The following is a 17,826-nucleotide window of genomic DNA, read 5'->3' as shown; positions in this document are numbered from 1 at the left end:
AAGGTTGATTGCATTGTATTCTCCACATTTTTAGCTACATTTTCATGTATCATATCAGCATTTTGTTCAGTGAATCTTTGTAAATTGCTTTACAATTACCGTCCGCCTATAGGCCTATCGTTTCGATCCACGCCTAAAACTGCATCTTTTTCTCTCTCATGAGCATTTAATCTGCTGCCAGCTTGTGACTCCACATCGCCCAAAATGCTTGATTGCATTGTATTCTCCACATTTTAGTAACATTTTGGTGCACCTCATGGCATTTTCTTTCAGTGAATCTTTTGCTTTGCAATTACCTTCCTGCCCTCCTCTTGGCTGCCTTCACTCCTTCATCTTCATTAATCTTTTTGGCCTCAATAGTCCAGTTACATAGTCTCTGTTTTTGGTTTTGGATTTTGTGAAATACATTTCTAAATAAATGCGACTTATAGTCCGGTGCGACTTATATATGTTTTTTTCCTGCTCATGATGCATTTTTTGACTGATGAGACTTATACTCAGGAGCGACTTATAGTCCGGAACATACGGTACTTAGTGCTAGGTTCTGGTCAGTTATAACTCCTAGGTTTTTAACACTTGTGGATGAGGTCAGTGGTAGATCACTATATGTAGCCTGTGATGTGGATAGGATATCCCTCATCTTTTTAGAACCTAAAACCATGACTTCTGTTTTATCTGAGTTCAAAAGCAGGAAATTATTCGTCATCCATGTCTTTATATCTCTTATACATGTGTCAAGTTTGGCTAACAGTGTTAATTCATCAGGTTTTATGGAGAGGTATAGTTATGTATCATCTGCTAAACAACAGGGGCCTCAGTACTGAGCCTTGAGGCACTCCACATTTTACCATAATCTGGGTAGATGGTTTATTATGGACCTGTACAAATTGTTGACGGTTAGGAAGGTATGATCTAAACCAGTGTTTTTCGACCTTTTTTGTGCCACGGCACACTTTTGACACTTAAAATGTCCCACGGCACACTAACACACTAATCCTGTGTGAAGAAAAAATAAACACACCATAGCCTAAAATTTCAAATAATACACAGATATGGCCTTATTATGGCTTCTATGCAAGACCTGCTCAATATAACAAGCGCCCTCTGTTTCATTTGTAGGTGACTATATCTAATTTAATTGTTGTTTTGAACTGGATATGTGATGATTCTGTGAATACTGGATATGGGACCCCCGTTGTACAATGCCTGCATACCACAAATAGTGCAATCATACAATCAATGAGAGTATGTGGTTATAAATTCTTTGATGCAACAGTTGCTTTTCAGGACCAGTGAGTGACATTTGGGTAATTTTCTGCGGCACACCTGATGATCTGTCACGGCACACTAGTGTGCCCCGGCACAGTGGTTGAAAAACACTGATCTAAACCAAGCGAGTGCTGAGTCTTTGATGCCTATCAAATTTTCAAGCCTAAGTAGTACGTCATTGTCTATGGTGTCAAAGGCAGCGCTGAGGTCCAGGAAGACCAGTATCGATACAAGGCTAGGTTTTTTGAGGGAGGGCTTAATAACAGATGTCTTAAACGACTGCGGTACATGCCCTGATAGCATTGAATTATATATAATTTAGAGCAAAACATTATCCAGGAAGGGGAGAGCAGTCCTAAGAAGGTGAGTAGGAATAAGGTTTAGTAGACTAGTTGTAGATTTTGATGAGGAAATTGTGGAGGTGAGATCTAATATGTTGTGTATATGTAAATGAATTAAATGTTGTTTTAGGTCTCATCTGTGATTCTGTGATTTTGCTATCTTTCAGCAATGGAGTATGTGTATTTGGTGAAACTGATTGGTTATTGATCTTATCTCTAATTGTTTGACATACAATCATAATACTGACATACAATCATACTGTTAAAAATAAGAAAATAACTGTTTTGTGAACTTTATTCAACATAGCCAGTGATTTAGGCAAAATGTATGGTGTTAATTATAGTGAAATATACAAATTCACAAAAATAGGGTTAAAACAGGTAAAAAAAAAAAATGACATCATTTTTCTCCATGTTCAATGACCTCTAAAGACAGTCCAACCACTCTCCAAAAATTAACATCTCAATCCCACAGAAACCACATAGGCCCCCTGACTATAAGGCTAGTTAGTAGAAGCACAAAACAGCAATGCGTAATAGCGTAGGGGAGAATTGAAATTGCAACATTTTGCAACAAATTATTCTAAACCTGCCCAGATCACGTCAGATTTTCTTGCGCTGCTGTTAATGCACACAATGGACACAAAACACAAAAGTCTCTTCTACGGGGCTATTTATTTAATTCACGATTAGAGTTTTTGTTGTTGTTGTTGTTGACGGCCCATAGATCCGGGGCTATAGCCCCGAATGCCCAGGTCTAACGACGCCACTGATGGTTCATGTATGAAGTGTGGGGATTTCCATCCGCTTATTGCAAGATAAGGCATCCACTTTCATTTATTCATGGGACATGTGTTGTGTTGAAATGGAAACCTTATTCCATATAGCCAAAGAGGTCTACGATAGCCTAAATTTAGTTTTTTTTTTTTTTTTTAATTCTGCATGATTTACTTTTTTATAAAATTCGGAGGCTGATGCCTAGAAGAAACAATTGTGTTTAAATGTAGGTTACTGCTTCAGCTTCTGGCAAGCTCATAAGGGGGCGGCATGCAACTGGTAGCTTGAGAGCAACGTGTTGGAGACTCGTGGTGTAAGACAATGACTTTTCATTGGCAACAATATTAAATCAACCAACAATATAAAATATTAAGAAGAGCTCTTTTATGAGTTAAATTGAAACAAAATTATTACTGGCCTTTATTTGTCCATAATCTGAGGCCTGGCTATAAATAGAATCCCGGCCATAATTTGATGATTTAGGTATGATTTTTGTTTTTTAAAATGGATTGTTGGAGCTCAGGCAAAAAGTTAAAGCCAGTAAACTGTGAAAAGTAAATACAGTTATGAAAGGCTTGCATCATTTAAAGCCTGACATAAACAATATGCTTTCCATTTGATTGTGTTTGAGAAGACGATGCCTGCCTTTTGAAATGAAAACAACTTGAGCAGTGGCTTTTGCCTTGGCACAAACCCAAGAGAACATAGACTGACAAATCTGCATTTAGGGCGAGGAGGTCTGTGCGTGGAGAGAGTTTGACACTTAAAGTGGACTCGCTCCTCTGTTTCTATGACTGTACAACTACATAACGTTATTGTCAGCCTGAAAAGCTTAATGGAAGGTAATGAATAAGTGACAGTCGCACTAGCAGTTGACTGAAAAAATATGAGGAATTGATTTAAAGACTAATAAACCGAAGGGAGAGGGGAAAACATTATTGCCACAATGAAGGCAATGATAGTTTAGCATGAATGAATGAGTAATGCATTCCTTGGGAGTTTTAGCTTTGTGCTAAATGCAGGATTTGCTGTATCCATGGGAACACAGTGTTCACTAAGGTTCATCTTGTACAGCCTGCTTTTGGTTTTAATTTTAATTTTAATCTTAAACAGGAAGGAATATGAGATAAAACAGCAATAGGGACACTTAACTTTTTATGTAATTGTGCACTCCTAAGGCAAAGAAACTTAAACGTTTGAATTATCCACTGAGCCTTGACGTATGTATTAATAGGAAAACTTCATTTATTTACGCTGTGGACATATACTCCAATTAAATAATCACAGCGGCATGGGTTTATATGGCTTAATTAAAACAAAATAGGGATTTGTTGTCAAGTGCATGGGAAATAGAGCATTTATGTTTTTCTCCGTCTGCATGATCTCTAGATGAGTATTACTAGAGACTCAGTGGCTTCTCTTGAAATTCTCCACAGACAGTATCTTGCTCTTTGTGAGGCGGAGGTTGCAGTGTCTGGCTACGAGAGAGTCCGAAGTATCCCTAGCAACTACTGGTCAGGCCTGACGATTCAGAGGACAAGCCGTCTGTTTTTAGGTGGTCTGCCACACAGCTACTCCCCGTATAAGGTACGTTCGCTCATCTGTTGTATTGGTGAGTATCCTATTATGAAGATGCTGATAACAAAGGTGTTGACCTTTTTCCACAAAGAACTGTTTTTACAGTACAAAATGATACTGAATGTATTGTTCGACTTCGACTGTTCGAGGAGGATTCTGTAACCTAGTTAAGTTGTTGTGGGTGTGTATGAAAAAAAGATGAACAATGTAGTCCATCATTTTAATTGATTCCCCATCATAACGATAGGCCTTTAACTGGGAAAGTAGTCTAGGTCTAATTAACCTTGAGATAGCTGGGCTGCTCGCTTGCTCTGATCTCAACCAAAAACACAAAAGTGGAGCACCCAAACTAAAATCCCAAGCAGGCATGCCAGGTCATCACCAAGCAACCGATGTTCTCACAGTGAGGATGGCTGCTTGTTAGATATGATTAACTCGGTAGAGTTCCCATTAGGCAAACCTATTACGGACACTGCACTCACTTACTCTGTGAGGGATCAAATTTGTCGACAATTTAGGTGTGCACAAATGGAATGGGGTATACCGAAGCATTAGGCCCGAGGTAACATTGCATGATTTTGAAATATGGCTGATAAAATCTTGATAGCTAATTAAATAGGCCATTAAAGATGATGGTAAATGTGGTCGGTGCCGAAGCAGGATGAAGTAGTGATCAAGTCCATTGAAAATGCACTCTGCAGGCTACTGACCTAGCTGATGGCCAGTGGTGACTATCAGTGACACCATTTCACATCCATTATTATCATCCAGAAAGCTTCAGTTTTGTGATTACTGTATGTGGCGGTGTGTGGCTCATAATGACCACAAAATCATTCATCACTAATTTGTTTGTTTGTTTGTGTTGTTTTTAGGAGTGGTTATATAATGGTATATCATATTTACTTGCTGGTTCTTTACAGTAAATAACTGTTTTTTCTCTTTTCTTAAAGGGCGCACAGCCTTTCTACAACTATTCTGGCTGTCTGGAGGTGATAGAAATGAACAAGCTCAGAGGGTTTTACGTGTCCAATGCCATATCTGGAAGCAATGTCAAAAACTGCAGGTAAGTGAGTTTTACTGCTCTGGCGGTACTTTGTCAAAGTTGATGGAGGTACTAATGTGTCTTCAGTCTTTCAGGCTTAAAGCAGCACGATGCAAGCTCTGGTCTAAAACTAGAGAGATAGCCACTTAAAACCTCCCAAAGCCTCATTAGCACTGGTAGAAGCTTGCTATTATGCTAACTCGTGTCTTTTGGCGATATAGTCAGCAATGTCATGCTGTGAAAATGCAGGAAAACATGTTTTTTCGTGTTGGCTTTAAAATAAGATATGTCAATGTGACTAGGGGATGTAAGAGTAAAATGCAACTGTTCCCTTCCCTGCCTGTTATGGCCATAGAGAGGAAATGGTCAAAGAGCACAGGTGAAGAAAAATGTAGAATCTATTGTTTCTATATCACAACTTTATAGGCTCCCTCCCCTGTTAGTAATCTAGAATGGCCAATCAGAATTAAGCCAATCATGCATGTAAAATCTAATATCAAAATAAAAGCCCAGCTGAAAAATCACCACCTTCACAGATGCTTAACTACAGTTCATGAAGGTGGACTGCAACATGTTTATTAGGCCTTAGACATCCAAAATCTGATCATTTTATGTATGAGAGAGCAGCACTGGAGAGTGGCAATGCAGAATGAAAAACATGTAGAGTGTTTTTCCCTCCACCACCTTTTCACAGATGACTGAGCTGAAGTGGAATGCAAATGTAATTTGGAACGTGTCAGTGGATCTGGTGTCAGTCAGGCCGCCATTAATTTAGATTTTTAACTGATGAGCTGAGAGGTGGCTGTCGCTAGGCTACAAGGTAAGAGGCTCCGTCATGTGCTGATCAAATGTTAGACTAGTGTGGAATTTTCAGAATATTTTTGGTCTATGATTAGGCCAGATTCAAATATATGAATTCAGAATTGTTCCAAATCAACATGTCCAGCTCAATCTCTACCTTACATTGTGCGTGGCACATTCAACAAGTCAGCAAGAGCATGGTGATGGTGAATGGTGATTTGAGATTATTTGATGCCATTTGCCAGTAGTTTCAGTCATATTTAATACCTTAAATCAAGTCAACTTAGCCAGTGCTTCTGCAACACTGCAACACAGCTCTGTTCCATTCTAAGATAATCAATTAGTGAAATTATTAACCATTTTATTAACTGTCAAATAGAGCACATACCAATTTTATCAACTAATGCAAATTAGAATATATCTATTAATGTCAGGAACGTCTGCCTGTCTGTGTGTGTGTTTGTGTGTGAGTGTTTATTTGTGTGTGTGTGTGTGTGTGTGTGTGTGTGTCTGTGTGTATTATTTGCATATCTCTTGAACCGTTCGTATGACTGATTTAAACTTGGCAGGTGTCTTGGTACAGTCACAAGTGAGCGCAGTGCCAAATTTGATGTCGTTTGGATAAGAAATGCAAAAGATATCATTAAATATTGTTTTCCCCAATCATTCTATGTATGTATACAGTATGTACCTATATATGTGTATATATATGTGTGTGTGTGTGTGTGTGTGTGTGTGTGTGTGTGTGTGTGTGTTTATGAGTAGTTTATTTATGAGATTAACCACCTACGGTTAGTTTTTTAGTCTGAAACTAGCATACTACCGACCTAAAGTATGCTAAAACCTAGAAAGCAGCACTGATAGCCCGTTTAAAAAAACGTTGCAGAACAACAACAACAACAACAACAACCACCCATTGCCATGTGCTATAGCATCAACAACAACAACAACCACCCATTGCCATGTGCTACAGCATCAACAACAACCACCCATTGCCATGTGCTATAGCATCAACAACAACCACCCATTGCCATGTGCTATAGCATCAACAACAACCACCCATTGCCATGTGCTATAGCATCAACAACAACCACCCATTGCCATGTGCTATAGCATCAACAACACAGTATTCCAGTCGAGACTAAACTACCATTTTTAGCCACAGAATGTGTGGCCACAGGAACAGACTTGAATAGATGGTGTGACTGTATTTCTTCTCATAGACCTGGATGGAAAAACGGCACTCTGGCCACCTCTACGGCGTCTCCTATGGAACTAACCACGACGGTGCTAAGTAGTGCCCCCAACCACACTGCCTCGTCTCCACCTCCACCTCAACCACCAGTCTACCCGTCGGTGGCCTGCTATGAGGGAATGTGCCATAACGGTGGGACATGCCAACAGATCCAGCAACCCACTGGGGCCTCGTCCTTCCGCTGTGACTGCCCTCTTCACTTCTCTGGAAGATTCTGTGAAAAAGGTACGGCCAAACCGCATGTGACTGACTTATGGTTATGTAAAAAAGAAAATAGTTGAAATAATATAGTTCAGTTATTAGAAAATAGAACTATTAGAAAATAGTTCAGTTATTTTGTCTAATTCCATGTTGTTGATGGGAGAGGAGAGAAAAACTAGTGCAACACATATTGCCGTCACAATTTAACTGAAAACAATTCAATTCAATTCAATTCAATTCAATTCAATTCAATTCTACTATATTCTATTCCACACTACTCTATTCTACTCTATAGAATACCAAAGCCATGACATAGCTTTGTCAAGGCAGCAATTTCACTGGATCTAAACAAATCAATCTAACCATAGTAGTCACCATAGCGGTGGCTTTCTTAATCTATTTCAACAATTTCATGTTTCCAAGACGTTAGTATATTTTTTTTACACTGTAGGAATCACATACTGCAACATATATTCATACCAACACGATCAAATTTGTGACTACAGAGTTTTATTTTAGTATGGGTTTTCTCCATAAAAGAGACCTGCATGTAACTTCACAGCATGCAATTAAAATCCTTAAAGCAACACCAAAGAACTTTTCCTCTGTCGCACGCGCGCTATTTGTTTATCCAGCTCCATAGACAAGGTAGAATATGTTGCATGATTTTATGAAAGTACAATGTATTGCTACATCATGCAAGTCAAATTTGTAGTTTCTTATGTCTCATTCCATCGAACTACAAACCCGCTACCCGATCTGGCAAACTTACATGCGGTTACAGCCGATAGAGGGCCGCGAAGCGAATGCAGAAGTGCCGTTCACCCTGTTACGAGTTGGTGAACCACGGAAACAATTTTGGAAACATTATTTTAAGGTACAAAAAACTCTTTGGTGTTGCTTTAAATTCATGGACGTGTCTTGGCTTTATTTTTGAGGCAAAAAACGCTGCTGCCTAGCAGGTAAAACATGTTTAAATGACTATAGCCTACATTTAAAACAATTTATTAGCTGGAAATGATGCCTCATGTCTACATTCAGTGCTATTTAAGCCACTTAGAAAGTTTGTTTAGATCCAGTGACACTGCTGTCATGGAAACAGAACGTCACACTCTATTCTATTCTATTGACATGGCGTCATAACACATTCATATGTCATGGTGCCTTACTGAGCCTAGTTTGAGCTGACTTGACTGGGACTGGGTGAAAGAAAAACTCCCTTTTCACCTGTCTTTTCCCCATGACCTCTCCCAAATCCCAATGTGGTCTAAAAGGAAGGTTGGTTGCTGTTGGCCAAGAGGTGACAAAGGCAAATGTCTGAAGGGTAATAAATGAGAAACGGCATAAAAGAGAGGGGGAGGAGGGAAATATCATAGTTATGAGCTAAATGAAGAAGTTGCCCTCATGTGTCTGCTGTCACATTCATAATCCACCTTGGTCCACCTCCGCCACTCATTGCAAATGAGCTAGATTGTCCTTGCCACTCATATTCACAGGATGAATTCCTCCTGTCAGAACGCCATGCCCATACTGATGAAGGGGCGAAGGCGGTGGAGTCCCGGCGAGCGGGGAGTTTCTTCAGTTTGACAAATTAAAAGTTGGAAGTGGCTCCATAGTTAGCACTGATGTATCGTTGAGGAGATTGCTTTTGCACAAGGCATAAGCTGTTTATTACAGGGCACGCTAGCTGTTTGTCAGAGGGGAATGCATGAGAGTAAAATGGATCGAATGGGGCATGAGTCAAGTTTAGAGAGTTTTGCACAGCAGTTATTTCTGTGTTGCTGTCTATTAGTGTTATGATTGTGTGTCTTCACATCTCCTTTAATGCACACACACACACACACACACACATGTGCACACACACTGACTCAGCACATTCCTCCCAGTGTCAATAAACCAATGCTAAGGCACTAAGCTAATTTGCTGAGCCACAAGTTCATTTATCTCTGTCGATGAAAGGCTCAGATATTTCACCTTCTGAATGTCCAGATTCAATTAGTTAAAGTTCAGTAATCCTCACTGCCCCTAGCCTACATGCAGCATTGTCTCAATGGTTTTGGTGAGTTAGTTTAGAAGGTGTAATGATACTAATGTGTAGTATGCGCATATTATATTGAATATCTCTCTCCCTTTCTCTCTCTCTTTCTGTCTCTCTCATTCTGTGTGTGTGTGTGTGTGTGTGTGTGTGTGTGTGTGTGTGTGTGTGTGTGTGTGCGCGTGCGCGTGTCGCGTGTGTGTGTGTGTGTGTGTGTGTGTGTGTGTGTGCGTGTGTGTATGAGTAATGCAATGTTGCTCAATTAATCATACCAAGTGTTGTGTATTATGAGAGCCTGCCTCATTTCCTGTGGTGACATCAAGTAATACCTTTTTTGGTGTGATTACATTAGAAAACACATTTTTGCATAATGCTCCTGGGACTCTTTCCCTCCGTGAAGAACAATATCATCAGTCACTCGGTCGTTGCAGGTTGTTATTTCTGCATACTAACGCTTCTTACAGTAACAAATCCTGTGAGGGACGTGTTTGATTTTTTTGTCAAGCAGTCTTAACGTGCAACAAGTCCAAAGACCATATCTGTTTCGGCTGCTGTGTGTGTGTGGCTGCTACTGGGCCATCAGTGGATCACAGCACAATTCAATTACACAGACCTAAGATTGCATGTCTCTCTCTCTCTCTGTATGTGTGTACCACTCTCTCTTTCTCTCTGTTAGGGGGAGAGAGGGAGTATGTTGGATGGTCTGTAATTCAAATACCAACTCCAGAGGATTGTATTTTACAAAGAGAAACTTTATTGTTCTTGTTGTTTTTCAGACAAACTCTTGACATGACTGATTGTGCCTGCTGCTATCTCCTTTCTCATTTCTCATTGTTTTCTTTCTCTCTCTCTCTCTCTCTGTATCTCTCTCTCTCTCCCTCCCTCCCTCTCACCCATCTCTAAATTTGTGTCGTTGCCCTTTAGAAAGAAAAAAATATCTCATTGTTTTAAAATAACTCACACTGAAGGCACAGGACAAATGGACCATAAATGCTCAGTAGAACATAGTTTTAGGACAGTGGAAGAAACTTTATATTAACAGACAGATTACTTTGATCTACACTACCGGTCAAAAGTTTGGAGTCACTGACAGTAGAAATTTCCATTCCACTACTATACATTATAGACAGAATACCAGCTGAGATCAGTTGTTTTAATCAAGGCAGCAGTTTTCAGATTACATTATGCTTACATAATTGCAAAATGGTTCTCCAATGTTTTCTCAGTTAGGCTTTTAAAATGACAGCAGATTAGTAAACAGAATGTACCTTTGGAACAATGGATGAATGGTTGTATGTAGATATTGTATTAAAGATTAGCCATTTCTTTCTACAACAGTCGGGAACCCTTTTGCAATTACTGGTATGTAAGCACATAATGTAATCTGAAAACTGCTACCCTAATTACAAAAACAATGCACTGATCTCAGCTGGTATTCTGTCTATAATGGAGTGGAATGGAAATTTCTAAATGACCCTAAACTTTTGACCGGTAGTGTACTTCACGTTTCTGGTGGAATATTATATTTTATTTTTGTTATTTTCTGAAGAGTCTACCTCACTGTAGACATATCACATATGTCACACTGAAACATGGATCTCAGATTGGTTTGTTTGTTCAATGTGCCGCACATGATCACTGCCTCAGCACTCGAGGAGCCATCCAAAGCCAAAGAAAGGTACTCATGGTAGAGTGGTTAAAAAAACAACACACAAGCATGCGATGACGGAGTGGAGTTAAAAAAAAAAAAACACACACACACGTGCGGTGACGGCTTGGCTACTTACTAGACTGCGGACTGACCCTATGGTGTGGAGTTGGGTTGCCAATTTCATTTGGCCTCCGCCCATAATTGTCCCACTCAACGTCCAGCCTGCGCTGCAGAGATGTCGGGTCAAAGTAGCAACTCCTGTTGCTTTTCGCATTCGCTCGCTCACCCTACCGCTGGTGGTGGAATGATGAGAGGTTAGGAATGCCATGTTGCCCTGAGGTCACGTGGAGTTGACTATGGTGTCAAATGTTACATTTGTTTTATTCCCCCCGGTTGAGGCCATCAATATTTACCGATCAGTGCACCGCGGTGCATGCATTATTTCTGTGTATTTACTGTATAAGGCCTCCTGCTGCTGGCCAGTCTGGGCGGCTTTTTGTAGACCACCAGGGATGAATGTGTATTTGCTTTCAGAAACTCCGTAATTGGACTCATGGCTGTATTTTTTGCTGAAGGGGTGCGGTTACAGTTGTCTGTTTTTTTGTTGGGTTGTTTTTGCATCGTTTACTGATAAATGTTTGGATCGTATTGTTTAATATTAGAGTGATCCATTTAAAGTTTACAAAGTAAAATGTGCACACTTTGAATTTGAGTTGTACAGTAGCTGTTGCCTTGCCAATATTGCATTTACATTGACTTGAGGATATCTTGGCATTTAAATTGACTTGAGGATATCTTGGCATTTACATTGACTTGAGGATATCTTGGTGGAGAGAAATATGGTTTAATGACAATTTGACTTTATGCAGCGCCATGTATTATTTGACTGCTTCTGTTTGATCTTGCATGTTAATTAAAGTTGACATTTGCCATTCCTTGTAAATATTTGTCTTTTCACTTCATCAGTAAGCTGTAGAAAGTGCTACATTGTATATATATAGCAGAAATTAACCCATTTGCCCTGTGCTACATTCAATTAAGCAGGCAGTCCATCGTTTTACAGTTTTTATTTAAGTGACAGAAATTATGATTTTCTTATACATGCCATCACTTTAGTTAGCCTTGAACTTGTGCAGCTTTACTTGTTTGACTGTAATTTCACTCAAGGTCCTTATACAACTGATGTCTAACCCCAACTCGACAGAGGAGGAAGGCCAGGGAGCGTGTGTAAAAGTAATATTTCTGAAATGCCTAGAAATATCAAAAGTGTGATGTCAGCAGGCCAACTAATGACAGGCTGTCATCAAGATGAAATGACTTTATTTGCTTTTCAGCACTTTTTTTAGTTCTCTTGCTCTCTCTCTCTCTCTCTCTCTCTCTCGCTCTCTCTTTGGCCATTAGTCAAATACTGTAGTTGGCCTCCTGGGGAAGTGTGTCGGCAGGGATGCACCCCATGTCACATAATTGAGAGATCCACACTGAGTGTGTGTGTTTGAAAAGAAGCCAAACATATGCTTTTATATTTGATAGAACAGCAAACCCTCCGTTTCTCAGAGCCTTTCTTTGAGTTTTTTCTTTCATATCCTACGCCAGGTGGTGCGAGATGGAGAGCATGCATATATAGCGCAGTATGTTCATATCTCTGCTCTGTGGAACACAAACACTTCTTTTCCATTCATCATAATGACCTAGGCCTTTTTTTGTTCAGTGTTACATTTAATACAGACAGTACATACAGTACATACGTGTGTTGTAAAATATTTGAGAGTATTGTACACAGAACACACAAGTACATGGTAACAACAAATATATTTTATTTTTCCCCACAAAAACAATGTACACAGTGTATATCCCAAACAACACAAAGTTGCACATACAGTGGTCTACATACAAAACAACAGAAGAATTTACTGTATACAGTTAGAGTAAAAAAAAAAAACTATGCTGCATCCTCTCTTCTGCTGTCTGGCCACAGCACCTCATCCACATCACTAGCATTATGCTAAACCTCTGATTGCTAATTGTAAAACTGTGTGACAGGTGTTTGCCCATGTGATGAGTCAGTGTGCATAGTAGGGCAATTAACTTTAGAATTTGAATGGCAGTGTGTTCCTTGTAAAAACAAGAGATCTTCTTCATGAAAAGTATGCCAAATGCAGAAAATTGTGTGTAGTGTTATGAAAAATGTACTTTAGAACTGCAATTTCAGTATAAAGCAGAAATTGTGCTTGTACTCTTGCTAGCAGAATTGGTTCAGGGGGTTGGTGCACAAGTTACATGTTGTGGTCATTGTGTCTCAAGTACCAGTAATTGTGTGTAAACAATTGAGAAAAACTAATGGTTACTGTAACATGTGTTTCCTAAACTATAGTGTCACCAATATAATACTGGTTCATATGTTTGCTACTCAGGTCATGTTGAGTTAGCTGTGGTGTCAAATGTTAAATCAGTTTTATTCCCCCACTGTTCAACTTTTTATATGTCAAAATTTATCACTGCAACATTACACAATTGGATCAACAAACGGTAAATGATGCAAAAAACAAAAACCTTTACAACTGTAACATTCATAGCCGCAACTTTTCATCAAAAAAATAGAGCCGAAATCAAATACATTATGATGTATTAAAAAGCAAATAACTTGAAACAACCAATATTAAACATATTAAAACACAACACACTTTAGATCCACGAATCACACATGTAGACATGTTGGTATCCATTTCCTCACTATTTCAGTCTTCCACGCATGAAGTCAATCCAACTAGCGGCTGTTTCTGGTGAGTCGGTCTGACAGAAGTTCTAGCTAATGAGGAGAGTAAGACCTCAGCACCTTCCACCCCTGCTATGGCACCTCTGTCATCTCCACTCCATGTGCTAATGTGTCGATAATTAAGTAATCCACCCAAATGTTGTCTGCCTCTTCAGGCATTGTTGCAAAACGACAAGGGCCCAATATTTCGGAGTAGCTCATTTGTTTGTTGCTCCCCTGTGGGGACAAGTTCCTAATCAGGCTGACACTGTATTACATACTTCCTCCTCAGAGCATTCACGTCTACCCAGAGACATGATGAGTGACACACACACTCACTACGCAACGCATCTTTAGATCGCAGATGGCCATCTCTCTCTCTCTCTCTCTCTCTCTCTCTCTGTGTGTGTGTGTGTGTGTGTGTGTGTATTACTGTATGTGCCCATGTTTTTTTTCCTTAATCCTTAAATGGCTTGTTGAGTCTTCCCAGGTCACTCTCGAAACCGTCAGCGGTACGCAGCGTTGTCGCATCCATACTTCCTGTGGATTGAGAGAGAGGCGGGGGAATGACGAAGGGAAGAAACTCAACATGACTGACCGCTTTGCCTCCTGCCCTGGCCTCACATACTGCATTTTTCACTCTGCCATTTTCTATGTCACTCCATTTCGAGAGCATTGCACCCCTGGTGCGTTTTTTTATGGCCCACGGTTCATCAGTCTTGTAGAGCTCTCTTTAAATACCTGCTCTGGGACTGTGTACTTTGTGCTGAGTCAGAGAAGGGCTACACTCTGTTGAAATGCATTAGAGTCCTTCCACATCAGCAGTGTCTATTCTCAGATAGGTGTGTGTGTGTGTGTGTGTGTGTGTGTGTGTGTGTGTGTGTGTGTGTGTGTGTGTGTGTGTGTGTCTGTCAATGTGTGTATGCATGTGTGCATATATTTACAGTATGTATGTTTGTGCATGCATACATACGTTTGTGCATGCATACATACGTTTGTGTGTATGTATGTGTTAGTGTGTGTCTTGTCTGTGTCTGTGTCTGTGTATTCGTGCGTGTATGCGCTCTGATATTTATGTGCATGAATTCGTACTGTGCCAGCTCTACTGCTGTCCAACACATGGAGGAAGCAGCACTTCTGGTTGCCCGCAGTCACGGCAGTCCAGAGGCTGTTTACATGCTTTGCTGACCAAGGCCCTAGATGGGAACTAATCTTAACAGGATTGTCCGGCTGACAGCGGAGCGGCACTCACTTCAGATTAGATCAGAACCTCAACACCAGTGCCAGCTGCACTGCCATTAGCCATCACTTATATAGCTTTGCTGGAGAGGCCACTTGATTTGCAGGTATGCTCAGAATGGCACCTGCACTGCTGTTTGACTGTGTATTATAATATATGTTTGGTTTACAGTGATTTATTTCAATTAATTCAGCTGATTGCAATGATGTGAGGCTAACTGTACATCTTAATAATTCACACACACACACACACACACACACAGAAGTAACCCATCCTTTGCAGTCCCCTAATTACGAAGTATTCACCTGGCAAATACATAGCAAATTAGTGTATTTCTTTCTCTATCCACCTTCATCTCACCTGTGGTAATTAATTACTAATTACACAAAAATATCCCATAATTTTGCTTAGTAATTAGGGACTGGGTTTTTTGTGTGTGTGTGTGTGTGTGTGTGTGTGTGTGTGTGTGTGTGTCAGCATGCATGTAGGGAAATGAGAGGGTATACTGAGCCAGAGGAGCAGGAGATTATTCAGGGGTGCTCTGTATTGATCATGACCTGCTGGAATGCCTCATTGCCTTCACTATTATGCGCCTCAGTCCAGTCGGCCTATTGCTCATTGTAAAAAATTAGCAGGTTTACCAGTCTAGTTAAGGCACAGGTCCCACTGCCCTCTGTCCTCTTCTACCCTGATGCCCTCTCCTCTTTATGGCCATCTCCTGTTATCACTGATTATAAAATGCCTTGTTTATTGGAAGTAGGAAGTCGTCAATTCCATTTAAAGGGAGTTTCATTACAACTGTAGCCCGTATATGTGTGTTTGAGTGTGTGTGTGTGAGAGAATTTACTGTGTGTGTGTGTGTGTGTGCGCGTGTGTGTGTGTGTGTGTGTGCGTGCGCATGCTCAATATCCGCCACCCCCTCAAACTAAAATCAACTTTATAAATCTTACAGTTTTACAGCTGCTGACTTAGAGCTTGGGGGTGCGGCCCACAGGAGTAAATAAAACAGGGGGCAAGTGGCTGGTGGCTGCAGGTGCTGCTGGAGGAGGGTCACTAGCAGACATGCCTTGCCAACAAAAAAAAGGGGGCCTCACCATCCCTGCAATAGTCATACAAATGGAAATAAAATATCAGAATGAAGAAAAACACATTTTATTGGAACGTTTGTTTGTGTTTGTGTCTGGCTGACGTCAGTCCCGCCTCCCAACCCAAATTGACCCTTTAGGTTATTGATTACATTGTGTGACACTCTAGTGTGTGACATTTCAAGTCGTATTTCACAGGGCGACATGCGCTGCTGAAGGTGGCCTTAAATGTCAAAGGCCACCATATTGCTGTAATTTCACCACAATGATAGAAGCTCCTATAAAGGACATGTTGGTAATCATCTATCTCATTTTCACAGCGATTGATGAGCCAAGTTGTTGCCTAGCAGCAATCAGTTCTATGAGTCAGTCTGGTTTTTCAAGGCTTGGTCTGTTGGCCTCTGTTCCATCGTTTCAAAAGCCGTATGGACAGGTCTTTCAGCCATGTCTTTGTACAATCATCAAGCAAATTACATGGCCTAGTGTGTGGTTTGTCATGTTAATATTGTATTTCAACATTCAAACAGACTATTTGTGGGCCATTAACAGCTCACATACTATGAATGCACCCACATCTGCACACGTTATTTAAAAAGCAGAAATAATGCGATATAATCAGATAACCAAATCCTCGCAAATATAAGAGTTATTATTTGGGGTAAAAGACTGACTTCATCAACCACTGTGTCCTCAAATCAGTTCATGGATGGTCACAAGAGAAAATGGCGGTTTGCAGCTTTGGACTGAACTCACAAATTCAAAAATATGGTCATATGGTCTGCTTAGCTGTTCTAAAATCAGTGTAAGCTATTATTGCTTACGTTTAGTCCCTGCTCTGTTCTCTGATGTGTCTGCTAGAGAGGATTCTATTGTTATGACTGCATTTGCTTACTTTGGCCTGCTTTGGGTAAGGCTGTGCAATTAATCAAATTAATAAATTAATTAATGGTTAATTATGACTTCCAACAGCTATAGAAACAACATGACAAAAATCCGATTATTATTTTCCTGCATTCCATTTTACAACAGGTCTCTTGTTTAGTGCTGTTATATTCTACCATGCCCATTTGCTTTGCTGTGGTAACTTGATCTTTTTTTCCATGTATTTTTTACATTGTATTCTTTTTCATGTATTTTTCATTTGCTTTCATTTGAAATTAAATTTCTATTTAATCTATTGTTATTTTTTAAAGCTTAGGAAATGGATGATGTTTCCAAAATCGTTGAGTACTTTTGATAAATAATCGTGATCTCAATAGTGATAAAAATAATCCCGATTATGATATTTACCATAATCGAACAGCCCCAGTTTTGGGTCTCGGTGTAGTGGTTATGCATGAACTGCAATTCCCCTTTGCGTGTAATGGCGTGCAACTGAGTGATTCAGCCATGCACAATCTGTGACCAACGGGAGGGGACTATCCTCTCCATCCTCCTCCTCCTCCCCCTCCATATTCGTGGCCCCACCATCATCCTTGGGGTGATAACAGAGCCTCTTTTCACTTGTGACAGGTCGACTCGACCAACCATCCCACCCCCCAAAACACACACATACCCACCCACCACAACACACCCCGACATCAGTCATAGGCTAACTGTGAGAGCCAAGCTGTCATCATGCTGTGCTGAAGGAGCCATGTCAGTGCTGAGTGAGCAGAGCTGGCTGCTTCATGGAGACGTGTGTTGCAGCTTGTTTTATTCATATATGCCAAAACGTGTCTCCCCACGAGCACTCGCTCATTCCTCATCTGTTGTCATAAGATTTGAGGTTATGATTTATATGTCATTTTGACTTTGAT

The 17,826-nt window shown here is 40.3% G+C and overlaps 1 protein-coding gene across 2 annotated transcripts in view; it reads left to right on the top strand.

Moving 5' to 3' along the window:
• The window catches only part of eys (eyes shut homolog), a 217,745-nt gene that overhangs the window by 137,604 nt on the left and 62,315 nt on the right, over positions 1-17,826 (top strand). For both annotated transcript variants that reach the window (XM_048269098.1, XM_048269097.1), the window contains 3 exons: positions 3,824-3,974; positions 4,916-5,028; positions 7,032-7,288. In XM_048269098.1, coding sequence (XP_048125055.1) covers positions 3,824-3,974; positions 4,916-5,028; positions 7,032-7,288 — 521 coding nt within the window. The remainder of the gene's footprint in view (positions 1-3,823; positions 3,975-4,915; positions 5,029-7,031; positions 7,289-17,826) is intronic.

The sequence above is a fragment of the Alosa alosa genome, chromosome 18 (assembly GCF_017589495.1).
Source record: "Alosa alosa isolate M-15738 ecotype Scorff River chromosome 18, AALO_Geno_1.1, whole genome shotgun sequence".
NCBI lineage: Eukaryota > Metazoa > Chordata > Actinopteri > Clupeiformes > Clupeidae > Alosa > Alosa alosa.
This window is presented reverse-complemented; position numbering and strand designations above follow the sequence as displayed.